Raw genomic sequence first — 15,030 nt, 5'->3', positions numbered from 1 at the left:
GGACGCAGTGATTCATGCTCCCTCAGCTGAGTTATACTCTGTATCGCAACCGTGATTAACTATTCGTAATATTTTCAATTAAACTTTGTCTTATAATTTGCCACTGTCCAGACATTCTTCCTCGGTCCTGCACTCGAAGAGTTTTGAAACACAACAATGCCAATGCTGATTTAGTGAACGCCCTGTGTGAGAGCCTTCAATGTCTTAAGAGGTAATATCCCCCTGACCGACAAACAATACAAACTCTTAAAGAAGAAGAAACTTAATAGACTGAATCTTTTTATTATGCGATGCGTCAACGCGTATTTTCATAATTGACATCGTCGATTATGTCGACTAATCGTTGCAGCCCTAGTTCTGATGATAATATTCGTTAGTTCAGTTTAAAAGGACTCAACACATTTGACCGGGTAAGGTTAAATGTGTCGTCACACTTGTCAACCTAAAATAGCTTTAGCTAGCTAATAGCCACCAGCTTCAATGACACATGACTTCACACTTGAGGTTACCACTTCATTTTATATAATAATAAACGGCCTGTATAATTATGTATATTTAATTAGTACCTTCTGAAATAGTATATTCAGAAAGAACGCGTTAAAAACAGATGTAAGTAACTCAGTCAGGAGAGCGTTCCCGTAACTCTCAAGAGCTCCGCCCCCAGAGCTACTTCAGTACTGCAGGTGCTAACAGAAAACCCAACAATTCTTACTAAAGATTTAACTGGGCAAACTGGATAAAGTTTTAACATTGATGTTCCTTAAAAATGCCAATAGTCAGTCTGAATTCACATTTAAAGTGAACAGTGAAGGTTTGAATCTGAGCTCTGATGACAACCAGCTATCACAACACGTGCAGAAAATAATCACAGACTGCTTTTTAAAACAGTTTATTCACCTTAACAATAATCAAATTCCATAATATTGTATATCACCACTGGGGCGTTTTGCAGCTGAGTGTCAAGCGGCGGGGATGAGAGTCAGCACCTCCACATCTGAGGCCATGGGGCTCTGCTGGGAACCGGTGGACTGCTCCCTCCAGGTGGGACAGAGTGCCCCAAGCGAAGGAGTTCAAGCATCTCGAGGTCTTGTTCATGAGTGAGGGTAAGATGGAGAGAGATCGACAGGCGGATCGGTGCGGCTGCAGCAGTAAAACAGGCGCTATAGCGGACCGTCTTGGTGAAGAGGAGCTGAGCCGAAAGGCAACGCTCTCAATTTGCTGGTCGGTCTACGTTCCAATCCTCAACTATGGTCACGAACTTTGGTCCGTGACCAAAAGATCAAGGTCGCGAATACAAGCAGCCAAAATGAGTTTCCTCCGTAGGGTGGCCGGGCTCAGCCTTAGAGATCGGGTACCGAGCTCAGACATCAGGAGGGAGCTTGGCGTTGAGCCGCTACTCCTTCGCATCGAAAGGAGTCAGCTGAGGTGGTTCGGGCATCTGATTCGGACGTTTCCCTTTAGAGGTTTTCCAAGTACGTCCAACTGGGAGGAGACCCCGGGAAGACCCAGGACCCGCTGGAGGGATTACATCTCGCTGCTGGCCTAGGAACGCCTCAGGATCCCCCAGAAAGAGCTGGAAAATGTTGCAGGTGAGAGGGAAGTCTGGGTCAGCCTGCTGGGTCTGCTGCCCCCAAGACCCGACCCCGGACTAAGCGGATGAGAGTGGATGGAAGCTAAATTAAGATGAATACACTCCAAACAAGGCAGATCCTCACTGCAGCAGTAAAGTACAGTAACTGTAATTGTATCACACAAAAGCCACGTCACTGGACCTATAACTGATGAAATACAGTCTGCTGACATATTCTTGGTGGAAGATCTCAACTCAACAAAGCTCAGCAGACTGGATCGCTATGACAGCAGCTACAAGCACAACAGGAACACTCGGGGGTTCATAAAATACCCGATGACAAAGAACAGGGCAGGTAAAGCTAAAGAAAACAAACACAGTGACTACTCTACCCAGATAATATTCTCTTAGTGGAGATGGCTTCGTAGTGGTTAGTGGATAGAGTCCTCCCAGTTGGAAGTGAGTCACTGCCCCAAACGAGGGAGGTCCAGTTTCTCAAGGTCTTGTTGACAAGTGAGGGAGTCGAATAAATGTCAACTTTACCAAAACCAGAACAACTAAAATGAGTTCTCTCTTGTGTGAGTTAACATGTGATTTTTTAAATGACTGCTCAGTGTAAAACATCTTTTACAGACTGAGCAGCTGAAAGGTTTCTCTCCTGTGTGAGTTAACATGTGAGTCTTTAAAGTTCCTCTCTGTGCAAAGGATGTTTTACAGACTGAGCAGCTGAAAGGTTTCTCTCCTGTGTGAGTTAACATGTGTCTCTTTAAAGTTCCTCTCTCAGTAAAAGATGTTTTACAGACTGAGCAGCTGAAAGGTTTCTCTCCTGTGTGAGTTAACATGTGACTCTTTAAAGTTCCTCTCAGTAAAAGATGTTTTACAGACTGAGCAGCTGAAAGGTTTCTCTCCTGTGTGAGTTAACATGTGTCTCTTTAAATTTCCACTCTGTGCAAAAGATGTTTTACAGAGTGAGCAGCTGAAAGGTTTCTCTCCTGTGTGAGTTAACATGTGTTTCTTAAAATCTCGTTTGAGGTGAAATCTTTTTCCACATTTAGAGCAGCTTAATGGTTTCTGACTAAAACTACATTTTGAATCACAAACAGAAACCTCATTATTCAGGGAGTTTAAACCTGCTTGAGGTTCTCTAGTCTTCTTCCAATCAACAGAGTCATCAGTATCTGGTCCTGAAGAGTCTCCAGTCTCATCAGTATCTGGTTCTTTAGAGTCTCCAGTCTTTTCATCAGGAACTGGAGGTCTATCTGGATCTGGGTTCCTGGCTGGGTCTGGTCCTCCACAATCATCTCCATCAGCTTCTATTACCATCGGTTCAGTTTGTCTTTGAAGAAGCTGAGAGGACCAAGCTTCCTCTTCAGCTTCACTCTTCACAGGAGTGAATGAGAAGTTGAGACCAGCCTCCTCCAGCCCTTGAAGCTGCTCTCCCTCCTGACTGGTCCAGAGTTCCTCCTGTTCCTCTTTAATGTGGGGGGGTTCTGGATGCACCTGGTCCAGACTGGAGCTCCAGACCTGCTGCTCAAAAGGAACCTCTTCTTTAACCACCAACAGCTGCTGGACGTCTGTGGAAAAGAGTAACATACATTTATACATCTTTTGAATCTCATATTAAACTGTTATAAGTATATCACTGACAAATCTGTGAATTAGTTGTGTATGAGAGAAGCATGACCTCTTAATAAAAAGAACATTACATATCATGTAGCTGATACTTTTATCCAAATCGACTTACAATAAGTGAATTCAACCACGAGTACAAACTCAGAACAAGAATAAAGAAAGTAACATTTCTTCAAGAAAGTCAAATTACAAAAATACCATAATACAATAAGTAATTCCATAAGTAATGATATTCAATTCAATTCAGTTTATTTGTAGAGCCCAATTTCACAAATTACTAATTTGTCTCAGAGTGCTTTACAATCTGTACACAGACATCCCTGCCCCAAAACCTCACATCGGATCAGGAAAAACTCCCAAATAACCCTTCAGGGGGAAAAAAGGGAAGAGCCCTTCAGGAGAGAACAGAGGAGGATCCCTCTCCAGGATGGACAGAACAATAGATGTAATGTGTACAGAAGGACAGATTTAGAGTTAAAATACATTCAATGAATATGACAGAGTGTATGAATAGTTCATAGTAGGCATATTCCACGATGGAGACCTCCACAATCCATCTGGCAGATGGAGGTAGAGAGGAGGAGTGGAAGGAGTCTCAACAGTGGGCGGAGTCTCAACAGGACAGTGGCGTCGTCGGTAGCAGGAATTCCACGACCCAGACCTCGATGATCCATCAGGCAGATAGGATCTATGCCGTCTCATAGGGTCCGATGACCCCATGAGACGTGAAGTCACAAGGACTCCGGGGAGAAAGCAGAGTTAGTAACGTGTGATTGAGATGAAAATTCATCCCTAAGGAGAGAAAAAAAAAAAGAGGAGATAGGTACTCAGTGCATCCTAAATGTCCCCCAGCAGCTATAAGCCTATAGCAGCATATCCAGGGGCTGGACCAGGTGAACCTGATTCAGCCCTAACTATAAGCTCTGTCAAAGAGGAAAGTCTTCAGTCTACATTACATGTCATTTAGCAGACGCTTTTATCCAAAGCGACTTACAATAAGTGCATTTCAACCTAGAGTACAAACTAAGAACAACAAGAATACAGGAAGTAACATTTCCTCAACATAGTCGAACTACAAAATACCATAAGTAAGTGCTATTTAAGTGCCACTGAAGTGCAAATCTGTGTTTTAATCCAGATAGTCGGAAAAGGTGTGTTTTCAGTCTCCGACAGAAGATGTAGAGACTTTCTGCTGTCCTGATGTCAGTGGGGAGCTCGTTCCACCACTGAGGAGCCAGGACAGCAAACAGTCTGGATTTCGAGTGATTAGCTCGAGGTGCAGGAGTCACAAGTCGATTGGCTGTTGCCGAGCGGAGCGAACGTGCCGGGGTGTATGGTGTGACCATATCCCGGATGTAGACGGGGCCCGATCCGTTCAGAGCACGGTATGCCAGAACCAATGTTTTGAAGCGGATGCGAGCAGCCACCGGTAACCAGTGGAGAGAGCGGAGGAGCGGAGTGGTGTGGGTGAATTTCGGGAGGCTGAAGACCAGTCGAGCTGCTGCATTCTGGACGAGCTGCAGAGGTCGGATGGCCTTAGCGGGTAGACCAGCCAGGAGGGAGTTGCAGTAGTCAAGGCGTGAAATGACCAGAGCCTGGACCAGAACCTGTGCCGCCTTCTGAGTAAGAAGAGGACGTATTCTCCTGATGTTGTGCAGCATGGACCTACAGGAACGCGTCGTCACAGTGATGTCACAGTGATGTTGGCCGTCAGGGAGAGTTGACTGTCTAGTGTCACCCCGAGGTTCCTGGCAGTCAGGGTCGGGGCCAACACAGAGCTGTTGAAGGTGGTAGTCAGGTCATGGGTGGGGGAGCCTTACCCTGGAAGGAATAGTAGTCTACTCTTAAATGAGGTGACTGTGTCTGCCTCCCGGACTTAAGGTGAAGCTGGTTCCATAAAAGAGGAGCTTGATAACTAAAGGCTCTGGCTCCCATTCTACTTTTTAAGACTCTAGGAACTACAAGTAGTCCCGCATTTAGTGAGCACAGCTCTCTAGTGGGGCAATATGGTACTACAAGCTCCTTAAGATATGATGGTGCATCACCAATCAAGGCTTTGTAGGTTAAGAGAAGAATTTTAAAAGTGATTCTTGATTTTACTGGGAGCCAGTGCAGAGCAGCTAGTGCAGGAGTGATGTGATCTCTGTTCTTAGTTTTAGTGAGAATACGAGCTGCAGCATTCTGGACCAACTGGAGAGACCTAAGAGACTTATTAGAGCAGCCTGATAAGGAGTTTCAGTAATCCAGTCTTGAAGTAACGAACACATGAACCAATTTTTCTGCATCTTTTTGAGACAAGATGTGCCTGATTTTTTAAATATTACGTCGATGAAAGAATGCAGTCCTTGAGATTTGCTTTGATATAAGTAATGCCATAGTGCAACTCAAGTGCCACTGAAATGCTAATCTATTTTTATTCAAGGTATAGTCGGAAAAGATGTGTTTTTAATTTTCGGCGGAAGATGTAGAGACTTTCTGCTGTCCTGATGTCATGCGAGCAAATGACAGAGCCGAGCGAATTAGTGAACACAGAGAAGAGGAGGGGACCCACGACTGAGCCTTGAGGGACCCCAGTAGTGAGAGGAGGGGACCCAGGACGGAGCCTTGAGGGAAGCCAGTAGTGAGGGGAAGAGGAGGGGACCCAGGACGGAGCCTTGAGGGATGCCAGTAGTGAGAGGAAGAGGAGGGGACCCAGGAGGGAGCCTTGAGGGACCCCAATAGTGAGAGGGCAAGGTTCACACACAGATCCTCTCCAAGTTACCTGGTAAGTGCGGTCGTTGAGGTCGGATGGGAAGAGGGAGAGTGCAGTGCCTGAGATACCAGGTCATGAAGGGAGGAAATAAGGATCTGGTGGTTCAATGTGTCAAATGCTGAAGAAAGGTCTAGAGCAGGGGTGTCAAACTCATTTTCACCGTGGGCACATCAGCCTCATGGCTGCCCTCAAAGGGCCGGTTGTAACTGTAACACGGTATAATTCCAACTACTACAGAATATATTGTTAAATAACTGTCTTTGCATTTGTTTATTGTTTATTTAAGTGTACTTATATAAATATATCTGCAAATGTATTTTAAATATTTTGAAATAAATCCATTTAATTAAATTATATGTATCTTAACCCACATTACTTTATCAAAGATCAAACAAACATTATGACATTAACATTGTTAAAATCTTTGTCACAGTTGAGACAGATGGTTCTCCACTGGTCTGGGGCAGTGGTTCTCCACCGATTTCTTGTAAAAATTTAAATGTTTGAGGCCATTAGCAAATTCAGCCTTCTTCTCCAAAGAAATGATGTCATTTTGCCTCAGGTAATGTTGAGATGTTAATAAGAATATTGTCCAACCTCGTTAAATCAGAGTACAAATTACAAATAGATCGTCATATATAGTTTTTCATATGTCAATGGAAAATATTTTACAGGCTGTGAATGGGATTCAGAATCTTATTGCAACTGTTGAGGCCATGTCAGTGAGATGCAAGCCAGGTGGTAGGCTAGCAGAATTACTGGCAGACCTTCAGGCCCAGAGAAGACAACAAGAGAGTGATGGTGAGGCTCACCCTTTGTACAAATATCAGGTGAGCAGTTATTATATTATATTATTAGGGTCCGAGCGACAGACGAAGTCTGTCCAAGAGGACCCTATTGAAATTGTTAGGATTCTTATTATTCTTCTTCTGGATTTTTATTTTTACTCTTTGACCGCATATTGGGGGTACGCATCATATCCCAAAACTCACCAAATTTGGCAAGCCTGTCAGGATTGGTGAAACTAGACGATGGACACCGACCTCGAAATTCGGCTTTCAAAAATTGCTCTCTAGCGCCACCTGGAAGTTTGACCGGCGACGCCCCTCACCCAGTTTGTTCAAATGACTAGCTTTTTTTCCCCCAAGTCCACTTGGACCTGCTCTACAAAAAAGCCTCTCAGGACCCTAAGCTCCGCCTACTTAAATGTTCCGCCATATTTTATTTTGTGAAAAACACATCAGAGGCGTTTGCTCCGACATGCTGGGTCCAATTCATACCAAACCTATTGGAGATAATGATCATGGAAGCTATATCATCTAAGATCTATCATCTTTTTTCAAATATATTATTGTGGTAAGCATCTATGGCCGAACGAACATTTTAGGGGCGTGTCCTGTTTTGTAATGCTCATAACATCAACACTATTGGAAAAAAAAAAAAAAAAGACTTTCAGGATATGTGCAGAATGGAGCCTGAAACATTCACAGCAAATTTCGTGCAATTTGAACCGTAGGGGGCGCTACAATAATTCACCAAAGTTGGCCGTTTTTTGCTTGATTTGGCCATTTCCAACTTTTACACTGAGAAGGATTTCTACCACAAAACGCCAACAGAATCGGCTCAAAATACGTTTTATAGAATCTCAAGACTTGAACAATGAACACTGTGAAAATAAACGGACTTTTCGTCGGTAGGAAATTTACGTTTTTTTACTGTCAATAATTTTGTACTTTCTGTGATTTCTTTATGTTAAAAACTATTGCTTAAACTCATCCAATACTTCCCCAAAAAAGCATGTGTGATGCCAGTCAAGGCCTGAACACATTCACACGAAGAAACAAGCACATTTCTTCGAGGAACACCTATCGATCACCTATTGAGAAGTTAAAAAAACATAATTTATTCACTTTCACGATAATGTTACCCCCTACAGCTGATGCAATCACATCTAATCAGTGGTACAGAGCAATAGGTGCTTGCCTAGTGACACAGACCTGTTTTTGATTCCACGCTCAGGCAAAAATAATGTTATCTGGGTTTTTTTCTACACTTCACTTAGAGACATATGATGCATGGATATGTTCACAGACACAAAGCGCCACATACTGGCTCAACTGGCCTTCCTTCAATCTGCCACAAATGTGTCCTTCCATTAACCATAATTGATTCAATTTCACAATAATGTTACCCACTAAAGCGGATGCAATTACATCTAATAAGTGGCGCAGAGCTATAGGTGCTTGCCTTGTGACCCAGAGACCTGTGTTCCATTCCACATGAATAACACCAGGCACGTGCAGACATTTTGGGGGGCAGGTACTCGAACCAAAAAAAAGGGCACCCAATGCAAAAAAAAAATTCTGACAGAGTTGAAGCATTAGCATCAATACACTGATGAAGCTGTCCTCGACCTGCGTTTCCTCTGGCAGCATCAGACAGCTAGCTTACATTTTCTTTATGAATAAAGATGAATTATTATATTGCAACAACAGTACAAGCGTTCTGATTGGCTAATGGGTCTTCATGCCAGCCACGTATCGCCCTCCTCGCTGGTCTGATATGGATCCGTATTGCCCTCTTACGTCATTTTCAAAATGAACTATATTGATAGACAGCCAAGAGCAGTGGTCCTCAAACTAAGGCCCGCCTCCACATTTGGCCCGGCCCTCTGAATAATACCAGAGAGGCATTATGATTTTTTTTTCAGTCTGGCCACGCAAATCCTAGACCCTAACCCTAACCCGTTATTTAGAATGGAATAAGAACTCTCTCTCTCTCTCTTTTTCTCTCTCTTCTCTCTCTCTCCTCTAACATAACTAACGTCAGTAAACAGCTGGACGAGGCTTTTAAATCACGGATTTCGTGAGTTTTTGTTTATAGGGACACATGAATATGTTCACGTAGTTAAAGCGCCACCTAGTGGCGAAACTGGACTTTGTCGAATCCGCCCCAAACTTGTCGCGCTCGTTACAAGTCACGGCCCGAGTCGAGTCCGACCGGCGGGTGAGCGAGGACCCGTTTGACGCTGCTTGCAGCTTTAATTTTAGATTTGATTTATTTATTTTTAATATTTCTCTTAATGTTGAATCTTTTGTTAACGCAGGGGGTCACCATCAAAGGAGAAGTCTCTGGTCTGGGAGCAGATGGACTCAATGGAAAGCACACCTCAGCTGCAACGAGCAGTAAAAACAACAGTCGAGTGCACTGTGCTACACCTGAAGCAGAGGTTCAGCAGTCTACTTGGCAAGTACAATTTGTATATAATTATGACATCTATTTTTCTTTTCATTTAATCTCTTTCTCTTTGTTTTTTTTGATAGATGAAGGGTCCTCATTAGCAACAACGAGGGCAGTGAGGTCATTCAAAATATTAAATCACGATTCCTGGCCTGAACAAAGACATCTCCTGACAGATTATGGTGCAGAGGAGCTGGACTTCCTGCTGGACCACTTCTCCCCCATCCTAACAAGGTTAGTAGCTCTTATCAATGATCATGACAACATATAAACATTATAACACAGAACAGCATTTCAAACATTTACCTTGATCCTACAGAAACTTAGTTTGATAACTTTTTCCTTTCACTATTTTTAGAAATGGCTGTGATACCAAGCTGGCAAGAGAGGAGTATCAGTCGATGAAAATGTTCATTGTTACAAACTACATGGACAAGTCACACCATGCCCTGTGGGGGAGGATGTTGACCAAAATGCCGTTCTGCTCCGACTCCAAAGTAAATATGATATTCTCATTAATTTAATTGGCATATGACCTTTTGATTGACTGAAACCTAAACTATTATTCTATTCTTTGTAGAACATCCTACATCTTGTACACATGATGCTTGCACTCCCAGTGTCTTCTGCTGTGTGCGAGAGAGGATTCTCTTCCCAGAAGAGGATTAAGTCAGAGGTCAGGGGGTCTCTTCATGTGGACACTGTTGAGGACTTAATCAGAATTAGTATGGAGGGACCAAACATCGATGATTTTGATGCCAAAGAGGCTGTTGACATGTGGCTCAATCAGGCTCAACGTACAAGGAGGCCTAATTACAAGGGCTGGCCAACACAGGCACCTTATCCCCCACCAAGGGGTGATCTTTTGTAGGACGTGTTAATGCACAAGTTATGTCTACAACTTGTTCTGTTGTCAGGAGAGCATAAATATTCATTTTGTATTTTTAAGCTGTATAACTGGTGTATGTTATTAAAACTATTGCACAAGTTTATAAGATTGTATATTGTCAAATTATGTATCAGTAATACAGTAAAAATGATGGGAAAACTTTGCAAGTCGATTTATAGTGTGCGCCCCTAAATTTTCTGCTTGCGCCCCTAACATTTTAAGTTAGGGGCCACTGTGCTACTAGTAAAAAAAGTTAGTCTGGAGCCCTGATACTCATATACAAGAGGATAGTTAATACATATATTTATGTTAGACTTACTTTGAGATGCTGAAGTAGGTCCTGGGCGTGTCATGGCCCATGAGCTCCATAGGATCCTGACGGGACCTGGTCATTTCACCAATAGCGCACATGAAGTCCAGCTGTCTGCTCGCGGTGGTCTGGTCCAGAGTCTCGTGGAACAGAATGAAGAACGCACTGCAGCGTTGGACTTGGGTGATGAGCTCTTTGTTGCACGGTGCTGGATTTCCTCCGGTGACCTCCAGCGTTGTAGTTGACGTCGTTGCTGGCGGCGGAGCAGGAGCTAGCCCCGCGGGCTGCTGGCGGCCTTCGCTAGTCTCTGTGCTTCTTGCTCTACGTGAGATTCCACCGCTGGAAAGTCTCCCGACACATAACGCAGCTTCAGAAGCATTTCACCGACCGTGACCAGAAACACTCGTTCTTTTCAAGCCGTTGTTGAACTTGCATCCTGCCATGTTTTCTAAAGTAGCCGATGCTTCACGTTGTAAGGGATGGGACCGAATACGCGGGGCCCCTTTAAGAGAAGGGGCGTGGCCCCCGTGACACCAGAGACACCGCAGAGCAACCGGAGCAAAATATTAGACCTGGCGGAACAGATTGCCTCATATTCGCAGTGACATGACACCCAACAAATTTAAGACCAATCCAATCTGAATTTAAGACAATTTAAGACTTTTTAAGGCCTTATTTTTTGGAAAAGCAATTTAAGACTTTTTAAGGACCCGCGGACACCCTGAATAAAGAAATGACAGATTTATTTAATCATTTAGGACTTCTACTTTGAAAAATGTCCTAATTGATACATTAAAATTGTTTGATTGCCAGGCTAGGGGAATTCAGATATGTCTTGAACACATCTGCATCAGTCATTTCCTGGAACTCTTGGGGAAATATATTTACAGGACTTCAAATAATCAGAAATTTGCTTTTTTAACATACAAGTCTGACTTTTATTTTTATAAACTCTATCCTTGCTACAGTAAACATGTTTTAATTTTAGCGTAATCTCAGCTAAATCTTAGAAACAATCTATAAAGATACAAAATCAATTCATTGTTTACTTTTATATGCTCGTGTATGATTTGTCGACATCTTATTTTGAAAAACGGATGTTGTTTCACGTGGTTCTTTCCGCTAACTTTATCAAAACCCTCGCGCGCTCCCGATCGATGCGTTTACCGTGAACATCAGTCTATAGGGGCTCAGAAATGTAAGTGTCGGCTGAGTTGACCGCAGTCTCCACGTGCAGACCCCGTACCACGCGGCCTGGAGACCCGGAACAACGAAGAAGAAGCACCCACCTGATGCGTGTCGCTCGTGTTCTCTGAGCGGAGACACGGTGTCCTCATAAGCTGCTGTCAATGTGTCCAACAGCCCAGAAGACTCTTCAACGGCCGCGTGGACTCGCTGCTTCACCAACAGCCTCATCTTTTCTCCCGGAGACACGGAGACCGACAGCGGAGGCTCCTCGGACTCCATCTTTGAACGACGCATGCGCAGTTGGATGTAGTGCATGATGGGAAACGCCTCGTGTCGTCACGGAGAGCTGATTGGCTCTTAGATTTGACCACAAACGCCATGATATAGACACGATATGCTGTCATGTTGTCATGGTAACGGGATGTATTCAAGCCCTCCAGTCTCCCACACTCAAGCTCTTAGCAGGTGACGTCAGTGAGCCTTTGAGGGTTCAGGGTTTATTATATATTACAATATTATTGTATTGGGTCATCCAACAACAACAGAACACACCAGCCTCGACCTTTAGTCTGACTATTCAACATGTCAACGTCAAACAGAAGGAAAGTCCATCACCAGGTGGCGCTAGAGGACCACCAAACCAGAGAGTCCCAGCCTGGAGAACTGTCGTCCAGCTGGGTTTTCTCTTTTCTTTACTGCTCACATGAACGTCTCACTTGTGTCAAAATAAAACCTCTTCTGAACAACATGATGCAGACATTTACATGCATCTCTCAAAGCATCAACAGCACACTGAATGCACTTTGTTTACCTTTTTCCCTTTCTCACACAGAGGGTTCCAGTGCAGAATCAGTAACTTATTTTAAATCACTTCTTAAAACCATTTTTATAGAACAGCTTTTAAGTGATTTCGTCCTTTTATGCAGAACTTTGGTTCCCCTAATTTAGTTTGTCTGTTTTTAATTTTTAATTTAAATTTGAATATATATACAGATATATATATTATTTTGTTAATGTTATATTTGTTTCTTACTATTCTATTTGTTTTGCCTCGACTCTCTGTAGAGCACTTTGTAAACTTTGTTTTTAAAGGTGCTATATAAATAAAGTTATTATGATTATTATTATTAAATCTACTCTCCTTTCAATAAATACACAACAGAGCAGAAGGTGTACATGTTGTTTCACAAATAACACACAGAGCAGCAGAATGATGCAGGAATCAACACAGTAATTCTGACAATTCCAGGTATGTTTCACACCTTTAACATATTTTCATGTATTTATTATTTATTGTTGACGGTGTGGCGAGACAAGGGTGTGGTTTGAGTTCTGGAGGACAGTAACCAATCGTATCAGTAGCACAACGACACCTTGTGAATGTCCCTAAAGAGCACGTTGGGCCCCAGGGACTCAGAAGGGCCGATTCATGAACCTGACGAGCAGGAGACGTGGTTCACGACAAACCATCTTCATTTAACCTGAAAGTCTCTTTTTATCTCTTCACAACTAATCAACAGACGTCACACTCAAACGTGTTAAACCTTTAGAAGGATTCAAGTTTCACTGACTGTTGGAGATAATGCCGTCCATGTGTTTATGCTTTTATGATATTGTTGTGCATTCAGTCAGTGACAGTAAAGTTCATTATAACTAAGGAATTAATATCAGTTTGACACTTTTCACCATTATGACACGAGAATAATTTATAAGACACGTTTTCATGAGACTAAAAACCTGTTGGGTGTAAACTGTGTGGACAGAGAGTCGAGGTGCTTGGACCTCCACTACATCCTGGTTATCAGGAGGAGGGCGCCCCCTGGTGGTGAGCTTCACTTTCACATTTCACTTGTTGACCTGCCGTGATGTTCACGACAGGAACACGTGGACACGCTTCACTGAGCCTCTGGCAGCTTTACACGATATAAGAGACATTTAAAGTGATGTAAACTCACACAATGTCAGTCTGCTCGAGGGAACAAGGATGCTGCGTTCTGGGCACATGGGGAAGGTGGGAGAGAAGAGCTTCCACTTTACAAACACTTTTCTCATCAGCTCTCAGGTTGTAAATAGTATTTCTGGAATGTGAGGTTTGAGGCTGTGGGTTAAAGTTTCTCTGACTTGTTTAATTATCAAGAAAGAACAAAGTAATACTTGTAAATAATCAACTCCACAGTATCTGTTGTCTCATGTGTGTCAGGACTCAATAAATCCTCCACAGACCCAAACATGTTATTATTATTTTAAAGGTTTTTAAGTGTGTGTGATGAATCTTTTGTCAACAGACACATTGTGGTTGTAAAAATCAACAAGTGATATCAAACTCTCTCATTTCTCTGTGACAAACATGTTTTCGAGTAAAGTTTAAAGCACAGAGACGGACTGAATCCGTTGCGCTTTAATGACACTTTTATTTCTAATCGAGCACCAAATACGAACCATTTTCTGAATCGGTCACGTGGTACAGCCGGCTCGTCATCACATACGTCATCAACAGGCGCCTCGACACCCGCTTCATGAAACATCTTCCTGGCGCCTCGTGTGGAAGCCTCGAGACAGGGACACGAGGGAGGAGTCAGGGCTGCACTTGTATTCGGGACTGGAGTGCGACGAGAGAAGAGGGCGAGAGTGAAACAACGTAGTCTGTTGACAGCTTTAATCTAGGGTTTTTTTTCTTTTTTCCGGTAGTTTAGCCTGAACTCTGCGAAGCTGCTGTCGAGAGCAGAGAATTCTCCGTGTCCCATCTGCTGGCAGTGAGATGGCGGGGCGTCCCCGAGATAGAGGTGGAAGGAGGGGTGACGTGTCGACAAACCTGCAAAGTTACCGAAAAGAGCGCTCTCGAAGTAGGAACCGTGATCGAGAGAAAGAGATGGCGGCGTCATCGACAGGACATGCACGAGGAAGAGCGAGTCGGCAGGTTGAGCGACATTTGAATCAAGAGGAGACAGATTCTTTGGAGGCAGTTGGGCACGAGTGCTCCGTAAAGGTATCAGGCAAAGGCAGCTGGGCAGACATGTGGTCATAGGAGTGAAGAGAGTGAGGGGGAGTTAGGGGGGCTGAGAAGTAATGGTCGAGGCAAGTATGTACAGACTAATAAACAAACAAACGCCGACAATAATAATTCGGAAAGTGAGAGAGAAGGAGATGAGCAGGGGCAGAGAGGAAAAACAGATGAATGTATTGTCATAGTAAGGTTCCATGAGAAGGATCAAGAGAACATGAAGAAAATCAGTCCGTTTGTACTAACAACAGCTCTGGCAAATAAAATAGGGGAGATTATGTATGCAAAGGTTCTAAGTGATGGCAATTTACTGGTGAGGTGTGCAAATGAAGAACAACTTGAGAAAGCACTCGGTCTGAAAGAAAAAGTAAAAATGAAGGTGTTGAGCACAGGGAGGGTGGGAGCACAAAAAGGTGGGGGTAAAGGAATTATCACAGGGGTGCCAGTG

General features: G+C 43.4%; 1 protein-coding gene and 1 long non-coding RNA gene across 3 annotated transcripts; one reads left to right on the top strand and one right to left on the bottom strand.

The window, feature by feature from the left end:
• Positions 1 to 266: 266 nt before the first annotated feature.
• Positions 267 to 11,832, bottom strand: LOC130201130 (zinc finger protein 12-like). 2 transcript variants are annotated; one of them, XR_008833137.1, is made up of 2 exons: positions 10,403 to 11,832; positions 267 to 3,144 (listed from the first exon to the last, which is right to left on the bottom strand). XR_008833137.1 is itself a non-coding variant. In XM_056425856.1 (2 exons), the coding sequence occupies exons 1-2, from the start codon at positions 11,807 to 11,809 to the stop codon at positions 2,366 to 2,368; spliced, it is 906 nt and encodes a 301-aa protein (XP_056281831.1). In that variant the 5' UTR covers positions 11,810 to 11,832; the 3' UTR covers positions 267 to 2,365. The 2 variants fall into 2 exon arrangements, 1 of the variants encoding a protein (XP_056281831.1); XM_056425856.1 differs by having other exon boundaries at positions 11,683 to 11,832.
• On the top strand, positions 9,217 to 10,404 carry LOC130201148 (uncharacterized). Its single transcript, XR_008833138.1, has 3 exons — positions 9,217 to 9,428; positions 9,553 to 9,691; positions 9,775 to 10,404. It is a non-coding gene; the product is annotated as an uncharacterized LOC130201148 (long non-coding RNA).
• Positions 11,833 to 15,030: the final 3,198 nt, after the last annotated feature.

Source organism: Pseudoliparis swirei, chromosome 11, assembly GCF_029220125.1.
Source record: "Pseudoliparis swirei isolate HS2019 ecotype Mariana Trench chromosome 11, NWPU_hadal_v1, whole genome shotgun sequence".
Taxonomy (NCBI): Eukaryota; Metazoa; Chordata; class Actinopteri; order Perciformes; family Liparidae; genus Pseudoliparis; species Pseudoliparis swirei.
Note: the sequence above shows the minus strand (reverse complement) of the source record. Positions and strands in the feature narration are given on the sequence as shown.

What these genes read in the sequence shown, in the direction of transcription:
- LOC130201130 (XM_056425856.1), bottom strand. Translation starts at nt 11,809, where the DNA reads ATGAGGCTGTTGGTGAAGCAGCGAGTCCACGCGGCCGTTGAAGAGTCT. An exon ending in ACACGAGCGACACGCATCAG is followed by an intron (nt 3,145 to 11,682) that starts GTGGGTGCTTCT and finishes TCTTTTCCACAG; the next exon opens with ACGTCCAGCAGCTGTTGGTG.